Genomic DNA, 20365 nt, shown 5'->3' with positions numbered 1-20365 from the left:
CCACTAACTCTGTTTAGGGTAACGGCAGAGGGCCTGTTGTCAGCATTAGCATTTGTATTGGAAAGTTGCATACGATTAGAAGCGCGGTCCTGGAGGAATTCCACGAGGCACTTTTTAGTGTAAGCCAGCGGGCACAGCGAGGGAGGGCTGCATCTGTCTCAAGATGATCCAAACAAAATTGCCCCCTTCGCCATCTGTCCGTCTGTCTATACATGCCTGCATGGAGATTACACATCAGTGTTAACCCAGCGACTGTTACGGCTAATCCAGTGCAGCTACCTTTCCTTTTCAAATCTGTGTCAATCAAAGAAACGTGTGGCGCTTCCACTAAGTCTGACTCGAAACTTGAATTTGGTTCTCTGGCGTCCATTACTCTTTCCACTTATACCGTCTCATGATCTTTCCATGCTCCAGAATGACAGTGAAACCGCCACATTAGTCAGTGGAATGTGCGATTTATTTGAGCCTGTCTTCCCTCTCACCACCAATAAGTATCCCTGTCACTCTGTCAATGTTTATCTAACATGTCTGTCTGCAACGCCCCGTGTGTTTTCATCTGCGTTGTCACAATCCAAACCTACTGTAACACAACCCTGGTTTTTTCTCATATTGGGTTGGTGACACCTCTACTTCTCCTCAACACTTAGCTTACCCCGTGTGTTTTGTTTTCAGGCAACTTCATATTTACACAAAACCATCTTGTACCCCCGTCTTTGGAGTTGCTTTTAATGAATTCTGATGCACCCAACCTTTGGCCGACACTGAGCCACGTCACTCAGGCAGCACTTGAAAGGTATGGATTTACATGTAACCAATGAAATAACTTTGAATTTCCCGTGTGTGTGTTTCAGAAATCCCAGTGGCCAACCCCACAGCTGTGGTGAGCAGCACAGAGGAACCAGCAGGTTAGTCCCCCCTCTCTGAACCTCACCCATAAGCACCGCCGCTTTATGAGAGGAACAAAAACATAATTTTTTATATTTCTGGACATGACTTTTAAGGTGTGGGATAAATATTAATGGAGGGCGGGTCCCGCTTCTTTTGAAGTTGCGCGAGAGAGAGAGAGTGCACCAGGGCCCGGCAGAATTTTTCCATTGTCTTAAAAACCTGTGTCCTTGGCACAGTTTCCCCAACCGCTCGCCTCAAGTTAGTGGAGCCTCGCTGAGCTCAAAATATGGCTGCGACTTAAAGCCAAGGCCAGCGATAGGCAGCAGAGGTGATTAGTTACAGTTGAGACGGGGCATATAGAGGAAAGGAGAGTTTTGAGGCGTGAAAAGAGCGTTTGGCAAATGACTGCGGGGAATATTGCTCAGCCTCTCCCTCCAACTCTCCAATTTAGGCTCCGGTCAATTACCCTACCCTTATTTTTCATTCTGCGGCTATTCGGTTTCACTAGTGGTGTTGATTTGGAAATGTTGATTCATTAGTAAGTTAATAACCATATATCATCACTCAGGCTCCAGATTGTACCCCCCACTTTGCTTCTCATACTCCACTGCACTATAGTTTCAAAGTTTTTATATCATTTCTCTTCTATAAATACATATTCTGTCTGAAAAGTCAGCGTAAGAGACTTTTGACTAATGGGCCTCTTACTATTCAAAGAAGAAATACTGTGCAGTTAAAGGGTCTGACTGAAAGGGTTCAAATATTTGTAAATCGGATAGATACTTATTTACATAATCAAAGAACCACACAAAAATTGCAGAAAATGACTAAATCTAATGGTATAAAATGAAACAAATTGATTAACATTATTCTCATTTTTGGCAGGAGTTAGAGGAGAAGATAGATGCATACATGTTACTACATGTTAAATGTTGCTATGCTAAGCTAACCAGTTGACATAGTGTGAAGACTGGAACCCATCTTTATATACAGTCTAAGGTGGTCGCTCATAAGTGGAGGCTGCTGTTCAAACGGTTCATGAATGACAATATAGTAAAGCACAGTTGTAATAAAATGAAATGGTTTTTATTAAAAAGGTATAATTGTTGACATCAACCACTAAAATGTCTTTAGATCTGTTATATTTCATTATTTAATGTAATTTTAAAGTGTTGCCTTGAAAAAGAACCTTCCAGAATATCTAAATATCCCTTTAAAGATTAGTAGATACTGATGGAAATGTTCTCATATTTGCAGATTCCTTCCTCATTTGTAATTTCTCATTCTTGTTACTTGGGCCTGAGGATCTTTTTGGGGGACAGAAATTGCGCAGTCCGGCCCATTCTTGTGTCTAATACATCCCTGGGAAAATCCTACAGGGTCTTGGAATACAAGAGATGCTGATCGCCAATTCCCCTCAGGCTTTACTTAACAGACCAGAGCATTTCCCCCATCTCTCTCCTTCCTAAACTACCAAAGAACGAGCGACACCATCACAGACCTAGGGCCCTAAAATGTTTTTTTGTGGAAGGGGCGGTGGATGCAATTTGTCCTTGTCATGGCACAGTGAAAGGGGCTCAAGGGAACTAGGGCGTCTCGAGCCCTGAAGCCAATTGTGCGTGGTTTTAGTGGGCCGGTCTTCTGGGTCAGTGGGCGATTCACAGAGCTTTTCCAGGTGAACAGCCAGCAGTAAGTGACTCTTCATGGGAAAACACAGAGGGTCCCCCAGTCGGTGTTTCACCACTGGTGTATACCTCCAGGCCTGCCACTGTATACCACATACATAGGAACACACACACACACACACACACACACACACACACACACACACACACACACACACACACACACTGGCTGTGATCTAATGAAAGCCATACACATCCCATAGAAATGCATGCCTGTCACAGTTGCATGCACCCTTACATGATAATGATCTGCACATGGAACCACAAGCTCACTGTAATGAAAAAGACCTTTAGCAATACAATCATCACATCATGCATTCAAAGTGAATAATGTACAACACACACACACAGGCAAAGGCACACACACAAGCACACACACAGACACACACACACAGGCATACATGCATCCACACTCACAATTCGTGACATGTCGCCATCTGCACCTTCGCTCATTGTTTTTGTTGACATCACCTCCAGGCTTTTAGAAGCTGCTGTCTGCTCCCTCGTTCTCCCCTTTCTTTTCTGTTCTTTCCTTTTCTTGTCTTTCCTCTCTCAGACTAGCAAAATTTCAAGTGCTCTGATACACATCCAAGCCTTCTGGACATTTTTATTGGGCTCCTTGGGCCTCTGTTTCGTGCTCCTGCGCTCCCTCCATTGCTTTATACGTCCTTTGCCCCCAAAAAATTGTTCATGCAACCCAGAAATCATAATTTCTCTCCCTTACGACCATTTTTTTTTCTAATTGGGACATTTCATGTCCAGCAATTTTATTTGGTTTGCTTTGGAGAGCAACGTGACGGAATGGTTTTCCTTTTGAAGGCAATGAGAGGCCCGACCACAGATACGAGTCCAGTGAGCAGCATGTGGCTTTTCAGTTTCACGCCCTGACATTCCATGTGAGCAGCGTGCTCAGCTTCTCATGTCCCCTGACAAAAATATGATGGAAAACCACCTTTCATATTTTTTCTCTTTGACTTTGTGTTCTCCTCATAGTTTTGTAATTGAAATAAGTGGATCCAAAATTCTGAGGTTCATAAAACCCAGTGGCATCCAGTCAAGTACAGTAGAGCCGTGCTAATGATCAGCAGCGTCTCTGTCTTTCTTGTCACGGCTCCAGAAGCATGAGCATGATTTCAAAAAACACACTGCCATGCTTTTAAATCTTTTATCAGAGATTTTCGTCGGAGATTTTAAACATGAGCCCTTTCATCTGTCTTTGAAAGTTCATTGAATTTAGCGTATTGCCTGTGTTCCCCTGTTTCCTTTGCTCTCAGCTCATGGAAAACCATTTCGTGATCCCAGAGAATCAAAGCTTTCTAAATGTTGAGATGACAAAAATAAATATTTCGCCATCATGAGAAAAGCAAAGCAGGAGAAATAATTACATGCATGTGCTTTCAAGGCTCCGGACTTCAAAGGGTTTTACTATCTGATTTAACTTATCTCCTACTTTCATGGTTTATTGATGGTGCATTTTTCAAATCGTCAAATGAAATTCCGTTATTGTTGTTTTCGTCAAGTTTTTACTCAGGTTTCAGGTAATCGTTGTGTCTGCAGAGGATGTAGCTTTTCAAATCCTTGACTAGGAAATGGGACAAAATTGTTTCCAGTGCGGCCGGCCCACGCTGCGGCCCAACTCTGCTTGAAGCACGGCCAGCTTGAAAAAGATGCATGCAGTTATTGATGACTAATCCGAACCGAGGCTGGGTTTAAGAGTCAGTCAAGGAGGGGATCTGAGAATGATCACTCAGCCAAGACGTCCATTTTAACTGTCACAATCATAATTGTAACACCTCATCACTGGCAGCTCCACCTATGATTGGTCAGCGGAGGTCATCTGTCCAACGTGTGGTCTCAGTCGTCACGCTGGCAGCCGGGGCCTATTCACATCCATCCAACCATGACCTGCTCCTACAATGCTCTGTCTTTACTCAAGACTGCTGAAAACATGTCAAACCGAACACTCTTGCTCCTCTGGCATGTTTCACTGGTCTCCCACTACCCGGCTGTTTTAGGGGTTTGATGTGTGATTTGTTAGAAGTTGTATTTTAGCTCACAAAAACTTAACCAAGCAGATCATTATCAATCCTGCTCCAGTTTCCTGTAGATATATGATAATAAATGATAGACATTGTTGTAACGCCTCATGTGTCGGCCTGTGTGTGTGTCCAGAAACAAGTTGATTTACTGTCGTCGATGCTGTTGAGTGTGTTTACTGGTGGTTTCCCAGGACATAACACTTGGTTCCAGTAACTTTGTGTACTAATGTTTGACAAGATATACAAGTGTATATATAATATATTGACCATGACTCATAACACCCCTCGGCTGTTTCACAGTCATGTGTGTGTGTGAGTAGGTAGACGTGTCTCAGCCCCGTCTCAAAATGTTTCTGATTCCAAATAGAGACACTTCTACCAGAACTTGAGGGTGTGGTTACACTTTAAGAAGCTAAAGGACTGAATGTTTGTTGTCTTTCTTCTTACAGATTGCGAGTCCTATTGTAAACCAGTGAAGGGCAACCTGAAGATCAATATGAAGAAATATTGCAAGAAAGATTATGGTGAGAGAAAATAATTATTCAGCCGCAAGTAATAGATACATTGTATTGTGAGTAGGGATTTATACTGATTGTTTAATTTTTTTATGAATGTGTTCACAGCGGTCCAAGTGAACGTACTGGACATGGAGACCATTGGGGACTGGGCCAAGTTCTCGGTTAACGTGGTGTCTGTGTACAAGAGCCGGGGCGAGCCTCTGAAGCGAGGAGACAACATCCTGTGGGTACACATGAAGGACCTGGCCTGCAAATGCCCCAAGATCCAGATGAGCAAGCGGTTCTTGGTGATGGGCGGGAGCGACGGAGGAACAGGCCCAGGGGCGGGTCCAGGGGTGGGCACCGGGGGTGGTGCCGCCAGCACGGGGGCGGAGCGAGTGGGCCTGATGGCCGATAAGAACAGCCTGGTGATCCAGTGGAGGGACGTTTGGACGAGACGTCTGAGGAAGTTCCAGCGCAAAGAGAAGAAGGGGAAGTGCAGCAAAGCGTGATGAGAGAGCAGCGTCCATCCCTACCTCTTCCCCTCCCATTGCCCACCTTCATGGACCCTGACCATCTCCCCCCCCCTCCCCCATCACAGGAACACTGCGCATTACAAAGACTGCATGTACCCTCCCTGTTTTAAGGACTACATTTGTGTATATTGTATAATTATTTTCCTTTTTATTTTTCGAGGTTTGTATTTGTTATGTCACTCGTCTTTTCGTCCATTGGTTTGCCTTAAAAAGGGACCATTAAAAAGGGTATGAAGTGTAGTCAAAAGCAGACGCCATTCCCTCCTCCAGCGACGACAGCAGTAACGTCCACTCGTCCCCCAACTACGATCTCTCAACGAAGATCTCTACGAACTGTCTCACGTCTTCTGTCACCTCGTTTCAGTTCTCACACATAAGACTCAACACTCACATTTGCATACTCCGGAGGATTTTATTGAACAGTTGAAGTTTGTCACTTCAGAGACGGACTAATATCAGCGAAAAGATCGGCGGCCTCACGTTTCTTTGTTGAAACAAACTTGATCATTACGAGCTGGTGCACCTGACAACTTTTCAACGTTTGCTGTTAGAATGTTCATAACATGGGCTTTTACCGGCTCCAGGTGTCTGATGTAACTTATACGGTCTGTACCTACATGAAAGAAACACTCTTGTCCCATGAGGAACCAAGGGCTCCCTTTGTAGGGATGTTTTCCACAGCAAACCTCAGTCACACCACCACTGCTGCTGCCACCGGACACTCCTCACAATATAAACATCATGTATTTGATGCGATTGCTCAAAACAGAGTTTATATTCTTTGTGTGGCGATTTGTTATCACATCCATACACCAGCCATATTTCTGTTTGAAAATATAGCTTGTTTCATTTTTAAGCAGAGCAAAACTTGTTGGCATGTGTGAGTAAGAATCCAGGCCTCTAGAGCTGAGCATCTAGTCCCTCTCATGAGTGCTTTATAAACTAATGTATCACCGACATGATTCATTGCCTGTCACTTATTTTCTGGAAGAACGATTAAGCGGTGTGGACAAATGGCTGGAATTTCCGAACAATACCAATATATCATTTCCGAGGAGACTTTCCGCTTTATGGGTTGTGTCTTCCGCTGGGTAGTGGCCTCCCAGATGTTGCTGTGTGGCCACTGTCATTACTTTTGTCTTTAGTTGTTTTGTTTTTTTTCATGTGTCTAGAGACTGGCAGGCTTTTGTTTGCCAAAATAAGAGATTGAAACGAGAGTTCCTTTTCATGCAGTAAAATGAAAACAAAGTTGCATAAACAACACAGTCGTGTTTTCCTCAAGCATATTTTGACAAAATGAATAAGGCTGGAAAAGTTTTTAGTGCTTGCTGATTGTATTATGACATGAGAAGGTCATATTTCATTCCTCATGTGCTTTGTTATGTTTGCATGTTTGCGGTTTTTTGTTGGTCCATCAAAAACTTACAGTTAGCAAAGCAAGAACCAAACCGACATGAGCATCGAGATCCAAAGGAAAACTCCCCTGGTCATCTTTCCCCCCCAACTTGCTTACCCAAACGAAGTCCCAGTCATCCTTTACCAAATAAGCATAGTCCATGTTTTAATCGAATTAGGAGGCTATGAAAGTCGGGACTAACAAAACCACAGAGACCCTACTGGTGCCTCTTGAGCTTTCCTATCTCCCTGTAAGGCACATTTCAATCTATTTAAATAGAGAACAAGATAAACACACAGTTCTGAGGGCCCATCAAACTAGCGTAGCAGTGAGTGTGCCGACAGGCATGTCATGCTAGCTAGTGGTTACGCTCCTTTGGTCGCGGCGGTATGTTTGGTTTGTCACTCGTCCAGAAGTGTCCCTCCTCTGTGTCAACCACCATCCTCCCCAAACTCCCTGTTTAACCCATTGTGCATGTTTTGTATTCAGCGTCCTAGAGAAATGACAGCTCAGAATGAGGCTGCCAGATCTCCTCAGTGGTTAACTGTACTGCACTGTAGTTCATGTTTTCACGTCTCGTGTGAATGTACGTCAAACTGTGAAGAACTCACTCACTCACAAAATGTATGGTCTGATTGTAAGTGTTCATGAAATAATGTCGCCAAGCCTAAGAATGTGGACACCATGACAGTGGATGATGTTATAAACTATGAACAGTGTTTAATTTGCTCAAATGATTATCTGTCTGTCTTATGATGACATTTTAAAGAAGACATATTCTGCCCGTATTCAGATTCATAATTTGAATTTGGGTTCTTACTTGAAATGTTCAGAAAAAGCATCACTTTCCTCACTTTTCTTGTCTCTGCAGACTCAGTGTGAAACGCTTGGTTTTAGCTCCTATTTCTTTAAGGAATCTCTTCTGATGGTGTGATTGGTCAACCGCTTTCAGTACATGTGGGAAAAATTTCGCTTTACCTTGCCTTCCCATGAGGTCTGCCAGATTACCAGCTATGCATGCATTATAGAGATGTCGGGAATCGTGACATCAGGATGATGCAGAAGTATCAGACCACTGAAAAGGCATTACAGACATTTGGTTTTCTTTTGTGTAGAGCAGCTCCCTTTACTTTTCAGACTTTTTACATTTATATCACACTAGAGAAGAGAAAAACTGAAAAAGCACAATACGTCTCCTTTAATATTCTATTCCAAAAAACAACCTGTAACCAAAATGACATCGTGATTTCTGGTGTGTGACAAAAAAAATGGACAAAACTAGCATTGAAGTTCTGACACGATTCCCACCGATGGATTTGAACAAAAATGCAGAACAAAATTTTGTGATGGCTGTCCGCAGTGGCCTGGCAGACAGGTGGTGTCTCCTGGCCCTGGTATGTGAGCATGGCGTGACACACTATGATGGATGGGAAAGTTATGTGCCCGCGAGGCCTCTCTGGCCCTCGACTCCATAAGTGCATAACACGCTGTCCTTGAATCTGGACTCTCTTTCAAGAAATCCGTCTTTACTTCCTATTAGCTCGTCGTTTCCCTTCTCTCCAATAACATTTTCTGAATGGTGGACTTAAGATAAGAGGTAAGAGTGAGCCAGATGTTGGGGGGGTGGGAGGTGGAAGTGTAGTCTTATGAAAGCTATTTAGCGAGCCTCATAGGGTGAGCCCTCTTGTTGTTTTACGTTAACAAGCCTGGCAGCTTGGCAGTGGAACTGAGGCCATAACTGCTTTTCTTTGCCCCCCCCACCATTGCTACATTTACGACATTCACAGGTGTGTGTGTGTGTTTGAGTGTGTCTCTAATTAACCAACCCAAGTAAACAAGTGATGTGCACATAAAGGTGCAGAGAGGCAGGAGAGCTCTCATGATAAAGGATTATTATTGACATTTTCCTGCTCTGATTCATATTCTCTTTACGTTTCACTTCCATCTACATCCCCGCTCTTTTTAATTCGTCTCGACATGTTGTAAATATGTACTGAACTGCCTTTGCCATTCATGTTGTCTTTTTTGCAAGTGGTCACTCGGCCTGGGACGGCTCACGTGTATGGATGTACAAACCAGATGATGTTCTATGGATGTAGAAACCAGAAACATATGCTTTTGTGATCATGACCAGAAGATGTGGTTCAGATATTACACAGAATGTATTCCCCTTTTGGTTTATGTTGTTTCCAGACAACAGCCGTCCAAACTGTAAATGACTTTGAAAAGATTCGAGGGGGGAACAAAAATGTGACAGGGGCTGATCGGACCCTCTCCTCTCCCATAGAGGTGCAGACATGAACTGACGCAACAACCCAACACCCCCTGTTACATTAATGCCCCGGGAATAACTCTCCACTCACACATAGGGACTGTTCCCTCAGCTCAGCTCAGCCCTGCTCTTCACTTCCTATTATATCCGAGGCTTCCTTGTACATTTTCCTTTGAGGCAATGAACCACTGACTTTTTAATCTAAATGGTAAAAAAATAAATTATTAGTTAATGAGCTGTGTGTCGTGTTGATCATCTGTCTCTCCAATAGCCGTCATTCGCCCGGGCTCCGGAAACTATATCAAATTGATGTGTGTGTGTATTTCTCATTGGAAAGTATGCTCTAATGCAGTGGGTGTGTTTCCACTCACAGTGGCTGGACTGGGGTTTGAAGGGAAGGGAGGGGGCAGGGGGGGGCACATTGGGTATATCAGCTCCTCTCCTGTATGAACGGAGCACAAGAGCCAAAGCTCTGTAAATAAACAGTGAGGCACACACCACTTGAATATGTACCTCACCTCCGAGGAAACCCAACTCCCGAATCGGGTCCGAGTCAGGAAACCCCTTACTACCCCCGACCCCCCCTCCCACCCCCAACCCCCTCCCCCTCACTCATGCTCACCCCACACACACCCCCTCAGCTCTCTCCGTGTCTCCCCACCCTCAAATCAAACAGCACCACCCTCCTGCAAGTAAATTACAGGAAAGTGACCATTTATCATCACTCTCCTAAGGGATGGCCATCAAGGCTTGGAGAATAGAGGCTGTTGATAATGTCATGGAAACACACAAACACAAACATGAACAACATTACATACGTCTCTGCATCAATCACATCAATCCCAGCTTGCCGTCCCTGTCCACTTCCCATTACGATGAAAGAGCTTAAATGGCCTACGACCGAATGGACAGCTGAAATCCAGAGTTATGGCCCTATGACAGATCCAGCTACAGTAATGGAGTCAACCTTTGGGCTCAGTCTAAGTGAGAATCCACTCTTCTCTATGAAGATTGTCAGACTGATGGAAGACTGTGACTGTCAGAGACCTTATTGTTGTGTCTCTCTCAATCTTCCTCTCGGTCTCTCTGACTTCTTCCTTTCCTGCTTGTAATGGAACTGAGATATTGGACCACATCCAGTGTTAATTGATTCCCATTACCCCTCAGGATGTTCTCAGGCATTTCTATTTCTGTCTCTCTTTTTTTTTTCTGTGACAACAACTGAAGCAAAGTCCCTGAACTCAAACCGAGGGGTAGAAATCAAGACACTATATAGCCACATTGCTCCATCACAACCAGCAGGAAGTGACGTATTATATTCCGCTGTGGAGATCACCTGATTTTAGTAGTGTGGACAGCACTATACTTTTCAAAACAGTAGTTCCTAACGTTGTCTTTCTCTCCCACGCTTGACACAGTGTGGACCTTTGGTTGATTGGTGAGGTCATTGAAAGGAAACACAGAAGGGAGTTCTGCTTTTCGGTCTAAAATCTTCCTCTAGTTGTTGAGGATGCTCAAGACTGTGCACAAACGTTCCAAATGAATTATTATATTATTAATAGAATAAATGAAGTCCCGTGCTTCTCTTCAATTTGTCTGTGTAGCTTTTTTTCTGAGAGCAAAACTTCTACACTATCTTTAGACACATTCATTGTGTACTTTTGAACCTGAGGTAGCTCTTTCCAATGCCAGCATCTTTAAAAAGCCAGGAGGCCGCATTTCCCTCCGCAACATGCCTCCCCCACACAACATATATTATAGGATATATAAGACAGCTTACCCAATGTTTTGGTTGGGATTGTGCCTCTACACCAGCATGTCAAAATCAGCGACCAGAATTTAAACCCGTTTTTAAGACTCTCAAACACTCCCCTTATCCCACCTTGATAAATGTGTACTTAGTGGTAACTTGCTGTATTTAGATTGGCGGGCCCGTCCTTGGATTAGTTGTAAGTTATAACTATAATTAAATTGACGATAAAGACGTGGTTATATCAGCTGATGTCCCTGCGTAAAACGGTAAAAAGTCAAAAGTGTATTCAGGTGACCACTTGAGTGTTGAAAGCTCTGGAGAGTGACTGGTCTGGGAGAGAGCTGCTGGAAAAGAGCAAAGTGGACCCGGCTAAATACAATCCGTTCTTCCTCACTCCGTTTGCTATCTGACACATACACATACACACAAACACACACCACCCAGCGGCGGGAGAGGGCGGCTTACCAGTCGTGCTTTCATAAGCTGCCAAAGCGGCTTCATTGGCTTTAAATGGAGCCTCATTACCACTGTGCTTCAAAGCTCGACAACGGCATTATCCAGCATAGGGTCTTTCTCTCTCTCTGTGTGTGTGTGTCAGTCTGTTTCCTAAATCTTCCTTTTTTTCTCCCTAATGTAAGTCTTTTACTTTTTGCCACATTCACGACTTTCCATTCTAATGATCCCGACGGCTTATTTTCCCTTTTTCATTCCCTTTTTCTCACCATCCCTCTCCCTGGGAGACAGTTAACGCATGTGTGAATATCCGACTGTATCTGTGAACACTCATGTACGCTTGTCTGTGAGTTTACGAGCGTGTGTGTGGGTCACCGAGCGCTAACCCCCTCGAAAACCGCGGAAAAATGTGGCGAGAAATCTGTGTGGACTAGGATCATAAATATTCAGTGGTGAACGTCTGATCTGTTTCTCTCTCTCTCTCTCTCTCTCTCTCTCTCTCTCTCTCTCTCTCTTTCTCTCGCTCTCTCTTGCTGAACGTCTTTTCTCTGAGTGAAACCAGCTGTCGTCTTGAAGAGACACCACTCCCTCTGGAACTGACAACATGCGTGACAACGACCACACCTCCGCTCGTACATCTGTCGTCCTTCAATCTCTCAATCTTTCCATCTTTTCATTCAGCTCAAAAGAAAAGTTTACATTTCATGCCTGCAAGGGGGAAACGTCTTCTCCGCACCTCCAACTCATCCAGTCCATTAGCTCACAAAGGTGCCAATCACGTCCATGATACTCGTGGACAACTCTCCAGGCACAAACACACACAGTGTCGGGGATTGTAAGGGACCGCTGTCGCACAAAACTGTGATTCAGTGTTCCTTTGTTGGTGCTTTTTACTGGAGAAACAAACTTTATTGGGCCAGTGAGTGATTGAGAATGAGTGAGGAGTAGGGGGTAATTTAAAACCAGTGTGGTCCCTGATAGGAGCATTTTGCAGCACAAGCCGGCTCCTAATCTGCCCCTCAGCTTTGTGTTTGATTGGGTACTGTTGAAAATGGGGATGAGTCTGCCTCTTCAAAGCCTGTAACATAAGAGGAATGTGTGTGTGTGCATGTGTGTGTGTGTGCCCATGTATTAAGGTGATCACAAAAAGCGGATTGTGTGCAGATGGACAAACAGAAATTACACTGATCCATTCTGCATAAGCCCTATATGAGTTGTCTCACTTAATACGTCACGTTTTAATTGGCTTTGCTTTAAGGCCACAGTGAATATTACAATTTCATTTCAATGTGCACTGACACATTTGTAACAGTGTTTGAATTTGAAGTTCGAGTTGAGGTGCAGTGTTGTGTTTTCTGGCTGTATTTCTCCATCTGATGGTGGTGGGCCACTTCAGGATAAAGGCCCTGTCTCATATACGCAAATGTATTAGTGGCGAACCTTTGCCTCGCATGCACTTCCAATAAAACTGCCTCAACTATGTGTGACCGTGCTTTAAAGCCAGCGGCAGAAACGTTTTGGAGAAGTCAGAGTGTCTCCGCTTTGATTTCGCCAACATCTGCGGAGAAAGGAAAGTCAAAAAGGCGGCTGAGCTGAGCTGGATGATAGACGGAGAATGTTTAATTCTCACTGATGCGCTCCGATGTTAATGGTCAAATAATCACCCACGACATACTGTTCACTTCAGGCCAGAAAGTCATATATAGATTCATTATTGTCAAGAAACCAACATGACTAATACAACTCTTACACTAACGTTGAACCTTAAGCAGCTCTGGATTGACCGAGGTGGACATTTGGTCCAGCTGGACATTTTTATTTTTGTGTTTAAAAACCTCCCACATTTAACAGGGGACACATATTCTGAATTAATAGATTTCAGGGAGCATTATTCATTCATATTTTTAGTGATGACAGATTGTGAAAAAGTGCCATTTGAGGAGTATCCATGCTGAATTGGCTTTGAGTTGCATGGTTGTCCCTCAGAAACATTTGATGAAATATGAATAATTCAGTGTTTAAAATAAATCTGACTTATTTTTTGGGGAATATACGCAAAGTCCCTTTAGAATGGAAACTGAGAAACATGTTTTGAGGCTGAGACCTCTAACGCTGAGGAGGAAAAATCTGGTTCTGGACAGAATTTAATTTCCGATAAGTCCTAGTTCAATTGTTTTTCGAGTGAAATCAACTCAACATTTGTCAAACTTTATCTTCTGCATCTTTCCAAAGTCGTGAATCTTCCATAGAAATAGAAATAACAATGGCTCAGACGTTCTTTCTGCTCTACAAACCAGGCAGTACTCTTCCGTACTATGTGGGCCCTCTGCCGATCCAACTCAGGCCCCATCTGTTGGCATTTAGCACCAGCTTCCCCGCCTCTGCACTGATCTCCAGTCTACATTAACTGCCCTAATTTGTCTGCCAAAGCCCACTCTGATTGCTACCATGTGACGCTATGTGCAAAGTGAGGGATGCATACTTATCTGTGAGGATGGATGGAGAGACGGAGCAATGGGAGGGCTTAAAACAAGAGAGAGCACGTTAAAAGGGAGGAGGGTGATTAGAGAATGACATGAAGAACAGACCGCATGACAGCATGGGGACAAGAACATAGGGGGCAGGCAGGGGTTCAGTTAAAAAAATGAGTAAAATGTGGTCTATGCGGTTTTGATGGTTTAGTGAAGACAGGGGCCTTTCCCTCCAGAGATAACTGAGACAGTGATGAGTCAACACTGAGGGGACATGTGGTTCCCCAGTCCACTTGGGCCCATGTGGTCACACTCTGATGCCTGTAGATGTCTGACACCCAGTAAAATATAACTTACCAGACAAAGTGAACACTTTGACAATAACTTCCCCAGATCGACAGAAACAACCTTTAAAAACATTGTATTCAACACATAATCTGACTTTTTAGTTTTGTCCATGTCCCATCTGCCAACATGGTGATGGTAGGGTTTATGACCTATGCTGAAGTCAGCCACTGGGCAAAATCAAATGATTTGGCTTTACTTTTTGGAGCTCATTTGTCAACCATCTTTATACAAATCCCAATGGGTTGTACACAAGAAATGATGAGAGTAATGTGGAGTCTACAGCCATGATCCAAACAACACTGTAGGAGTGGTGCTTGCTTGCTAACATGCTCTCAGTGATAATGCTAACATGCTGATGTTTATCATGTATGTTTAACATGATCATTTATCTACATTTGGAGTATTGGCAAGCTAACGTTTGTTGATAAGCGCAACATATACCTGAGAATAGAGTTTTACCACTTGGGGATTTGAATTGCAATAACCATTACCTGATTTCATGGCAGTCTATCAAGTTGTCGGCAAAACATGTCACTCAAAACCACAAATGTCCCATGATGGTGCAATGGGGAAAACCATTATTATATATCCACTGAATAGCATGGATATCTGGAAAACCAAACCGCTGGCACATCGAATGCTCTTTAATTCTTTCTGTTATATTTGGAACAGAACATCTACGTCTGACCCCAAACTGACAGCAACAAACATGAGACTCCCCCTCACTATGTCTCAGGGCTATAAAAAGGATCAGTGAAGCTCCCCACAGGGAGCGACCTGCTCTCAGATCCCCACGTGAAGCCTCAGCCCAGATGTGGTTGAGCACCTGGTGTGACTTGGCCGCGGCTGCTCAGGAGGACGTGGTTCTGCCAGGGACCCATCACAGGTGAAGACAGCGCCAACTGGTTCATTATTATTCCACCCAGTCAAATTCAGCCATGGATATTTGCACTTAAATATGTTGATGTAATATTAAAAATAGTCTGAGAGCAAAGGACTTGATCCATGGTGATTCTGACATTCAATCACTCACTGGTCCAATAAAATCTTGTCATTTACAGACTTGGTGGCTGTTAAATACCAATGTCAAACCGTGCTGCGGTACCTGATAAACAAAAGCAAAGAGCAGTGTCATACAGGAGATATCTGTCTATCCCAAGCAATGATTCTAATCAACACAGAAAAGCTAATAAATTCATCCCCCGATAATCAATGAGAGCAGATTAGCTGCTGTTTTGAAGGTGGAAGGACACCTTTTCCTCCCCTCATCGACCAGAGGAAGTTCTGGACAAACAGGGCCTTGTGTCTGCCAGGGAAAGCAGGAATCAGGCTTTTGGTTCAACAACAGAGGCACCTGTGAAAATATGGGCAGCACACCACGTATCAAACCAAATAAACTCACCTTGGCGTGGAGCGAGGGCATGCCCTGATGACAGATGCCACTCGGCAGCCGCACACACAGGCCAATAAAGCTCCTCGCTAGTCCAGGACAAGATCTGGTTTTCATGGCGTAAAGGCTTAATTAATGCATGTTTCTTTACATAGACTCTGGTTTGGTGACGTCGCAACTCATTGTTAAAAATATATTTTAAACGGTGTTAAGTTCTCCAGACTGCATAACAAGTACATTGGAGGCACTGTGGTACGGTGGATAACAATGTCCCCTCATAGCGAGAATGTTCCAGGATCAAGTTTCAGCTGGGCTCTTTCTGTGTGGAGTTTGTCTACACTTTAGCTTCCTCCTCCAGTCCAGTTGGGTCCAGTTGGGTTTACGAGACGTTAATGTGTGAGTGTGAATGGTTGTCGCTGGTGACACTGGTGACCTTAACAGGATGTTCCCCTGAATCTCGCCCAATATCAGCTGGGATTAGCTGTAGCCACTCTAAAGCCTTCAATTGATACATGGTATGGATAAGGAATGGTCTTATAATGGATAATAAGCATATGTGAAATAACTGCTACTGCAAAGGCTATATTTCAGTACTTTATAAAACAGGAAATTCCTATGGGTTAAGTCAAAGTTCAGGGGTTAGCAGAGTAGTGAATGGTGAAATTTTGTGGTTAAACCAGAGGAAACCACACTTCCTGTCTTTTGCTCGTATTTGTGGTAGTACCCAAAGCCAGGTCAACACAACCAGAGGTGGGAGCAAGCCGTTACAGTTTCCTTCAGCAACCCGACTTCAGGCCACCATTACTAACCATCAACTCAGAGACTGAGTTGCTCAAAAGCATGCATGACATGCTGGACAGGTATACAGACACAGACGGGAACCATCCTGGCATGACACATTCTTGATTACCTTTCCCTCTGACAGATATAATGAAAGAGTCATGCTTGGCAACACGTTGACGCAATTTGGAGTTCTGTTGTGTAGTGTGTTGGTAAATTGTTAATTTCAAGTGCTCCTTGCAAAAGGAGGGAAAATGTGCCTCATCATGCAAACATGAGTGACTGGAAAACGTTCCATAACAACGCCATAGCCCAGACACTCATAACCACTGCCTGTTTAATCAGATGTAAAACGTTGGTCTTTGAAGGCAGGAAACAGACAACTTGAAGGTTAAGATGGTACTTTGTCTCTGCAACACTTTTTATCTTATGTGTTGAAATCCTGATACGTCCAATGCTATCATGTCCGGATAGCCAACAATAAGCAACCAATCATTGTTTCTTATAAACCAATTTAAAAGATTGGCTTGCATATTTGTCTGTCACTAACCGACCTGCCTGCCTGCGTGCATCCTGCCTGTGTTATCACTGCACGTGACAGGAGTCTTAAGCCTGAGAGACACCGCTGAAGCAGAGACGAGAGACAGAAATTAGCATGCGAGTCACGGAAAGGTTGGCTTCTAACAGATGTCAGGCAGTGTGTAAACATGTTTTTGTAGCTTTGACGAGAGGGCCGATGACAGGGGGTGGGATGTATCGTGGCAATTTTTTCAGTGTGTAGCCTGCTATTGCTAGCTTCTCCAGGATTACCAACCCTAGCTTTAACTGAAATGCATTACGCAAATGATCTCAATCACATTGTTCAAAAAATCCCTTGACTACATGGTAAGGAGGTTACATTTTGATCATTGACGGGAACTGGTTACTGACCAAGCCCTTCACTTCACACCTGAAAAAGAAGGTGAAATGCAGGTGTACAAAATATGAGAGCAAGTGTCTCCTGAGATATGTGACTGTCAGTAAGGAGAAATCGAGAGGATCTTTCAGTATTGCAGCACCTGAATGTGCACCTGTCCCAGCTATCCCAGAAACCTGAGATCAGGGCGGGGGCAGGGAAACCCCCGTCGAATCATGATTGGGACAGAGCCAGATGTTCAACCTCCATTTTTTTTATTTTTAAACCAGAATTTAATCTGGCTTGATTCTGCTTGAAGAGATCCCCTTACAGGTTTTGGAAACCATTATTCTTAATCTTTCCCCGCATCTTATTCTTTCAAATGAAGAAGCTTCTTTTAGTGACCCATTGTTCGCCTTTCTCCTGGAACCAGCGCCGATCTCACATGACCTTTGGGTTGTGTATGTATTTTGCTCTCATGCCTACACTTTGAAAAGTCAACACCGATGCTCATATGTGAGGGCCCGGGTGTTTACATAGCCCACTGACACAAGAGGAACCATTTCGCAGAGAGATGAAGCAGCTTTGTGCGTAATCAAAAACACAGCACATCAGAACGTAGCATCATGAAGAAGCACTTAACTCCAGGAGCCGGCTATATCCCCTCTGCTGCGCCACATGAAAACCTACAAATGACTGTTACCTTTGGAGTCCAGAGCTCGCTGCTGACTCGCCGGCCAGGGCGAGGCGGCGGGCTGTGTGTGCCAGGGTGCCGCGACAAAGTGATGTTTATTATTTCAAGGCTGAGGTGAGGAGAGGGTTATTGGGGGAAAAGGGAGTGGGGCGGTCACACCGTACAAAAGGAGCATGTATAATAACAACCAGGTGAGACATGTCCGTAAGCTCGCTGGAATGCAGCGGAATCCTGAAGCCCCGTCCGATTGTAGAATTAAAAGTAGTATTTTACATGAGATAGAATACAGATGGAGGAAAACACAGGAAAACCATAGAAGGATTTTGAGTATGTTCTTCTTCTTTGAAACGTTGTACTCGAGCCTCACAAATTGCCGGACGCCACCGTATGCACACTTGATTTCATACAACAAAGTCTGTTTGTTTTACGCCAGAGACACCAGAGGCCTCTGACAGAGCTTGTGAGCTTGTGTGCTTTACTCCTCTTCCATCTGTCAGCAACTCAAGCCACTCAGTCAGTCAGTTAAAAGCTGCCATTCAGTGGGAGTCAATTACAAGACTTCTTTTTTGAAAAGCCCCTGAAGACCTGTTGGTTTGTGGTGTGAACAGCAGTATCGCATTACACATCTAAAGTGAGCTGTAATAGACTGACGGTCATTAGGAGGTGTTGAGCTACAATATGGCTAACACCGGCCCTACAATAACCACCGTGGTTATGACTTTTCAGCAGCGGTTAGCACGGCTACTGTGGAGCTGGATCCAGTCGAGAGTGTGGAGTGAATTAATGCTGACTTGTGGCCAAAACTGTTTGTGTCGCGTCGTCGGAGAAAGTTCTCTCCAATATGCATGCTTTTGTTTCACGTGGAGGATCAGCCAATAAGTTCATATAAGGAAGAAAACAACTTGTGCTTCAGAAGCTGAAATCTTACATCATCAATGTTTTAGGGTGATTATATATTTATGAACACTTTGCATGAAAATATGTAATATGTTAAAATACGAGTGTTTCACTCAAGTTCTCCTTTCTTCAATATGCTAAAATTGTCTTCTCCTGTCTTATATTCCTCAAAAGGGCAAAAGATTAGCTGTGCTCTTTATAATTCTCAGTGTAATATATGCATCCTCTCGTTTTACCCCCATTCTTTTTTTTAACTGCCAACATCTGGTTTTAATTAAGGGGCCATCTGGATACCCGTACCCTGCACCCCCCACTCCCCCAATAGACGGAAAGTTGCATGCGTGCGGAGCTCCAGATTTTTTACCTGAGAGGTGAAAGTTGGCGACTGATGAACCCTGTGACAGTGAAAAGAGAGCTGTTTCAGGGGGGTGATGCTTCTTTTGGACTGAAGGGAATAAACTGAGGACATTCTGATATCTTGTGTTTTTCTTTACAGCACATCGAATCAGCCCTCTTCACTAAGCCCTTGAATTAATCAACATAGTATGGCTCCTAATTTTCATCATGAGACATTTATATTATTTTTCTTTTTCCACTTTTGCGTCCATCAGGTGTTAAAAAGGTCATCAGCATGTCTACTTGCTCAGAATTTGTTAGGGGCTGGCAAGAAAGGTTCTGGAAAATGTCCAGGAGAAACCGACTGGGTCGTTTGTGTTCTCACATATAGCCCCTCAGACAGCTTCAGTTGTGTTACTCTCAACACCAAAAGTCAGCCATTTAAATGCATGAAATTTCTCTGAGTGTCTGCCAACCCTTTAAAGCCAGCCTGCATCGCTAACAGCTGCCTCGCCGGGCCAGCACAAGGATTCCCTTCTCTTCTCTCTCTTTCTCTGTCTATTTGTCTTGACATCTTTTACCGCCATGCTCGCCGCCGGGTCCGTCCTTCAGCTTTTCTCCCACGTCGGAGTGCGCAGTCAGGCTGCAGATGGCAGGGACCTCCGCCCATACACAGTATTCCACCTCACAGCCTCATACATACCTGTGGCCAAGCCCAGCTGCAGCAGTACAAACATACAGAGAGCCTGCATTCCTATGCACCCTGTGTCTGCCTGTCTGCTTAGCATCAGCCACTGACTGTGGAATTGCTGCAATAATCGGGTGGCAGTGTTAGCTTAACGATAGATGATGCCTAAAGCTGAGAGAGCGAACGGGCAAACAATATACAGAGAACTTTGCCACAGTGAGTCTCATGCATTCTATATAAAAAATTACAATGCCAAAACTAATGAGCTCAACTCTGTCTAATGATGGATATTGTATGATTAAAGGCTCCAGAACTACATGAACCTTGGGGTGAGATTTTTTTCTCAA

General features: G+C 44.0%; 1 protein-coding gene across 1 annotated transcript in view; it reads left to right on the top strand.

Moving 5' to 3' along the window:
* Nucleotides 1-9517, top strand: part of ntn2 (netrin 2) — a 46910-nt gene extending 37393 nt beyond the window's left edge. The window contains exons 5-7 of the mRNA XM_062378885.1: nucleotides 852-905; nucleotides 5062-5136; nucleotides 5236-9517. Coding sequence (XP_062234869.1) covers nucleotides 852-905; nucleotides 5062-5136; nucleotides 5236-5621 — 515 coding nt within the window. The 3' untranslated portion in view covers nucleotides 5622-9517. The remainder of the gene's footprint in view (nucleotides 1-851; nucleotides 906-5061; nucleotides 5137-5235) is intronic.
* Nucleotides 9518-20365: the final 10848 nt, after the last annotated feature.

This window comes from Platichthys flesus, chromosome 20 (genome assembly GCF_949316205.1).
Source record: "Platichthys flesus chromosome 20, fPlaFle2.1, whole genome shotgun sequence".
Lineage (NCBI taxonomy): Eukaryota > Metazoa > Chordata > Actinopteri > Pleuronectiformes > Pleuronectidae > Platichthys > Platichthys flesus.
The sequence above is the reverse complement of the archived record's forward strand: the minus strand, read 5'-3'. Positions and strand labels throughout refer to the sequence as shown.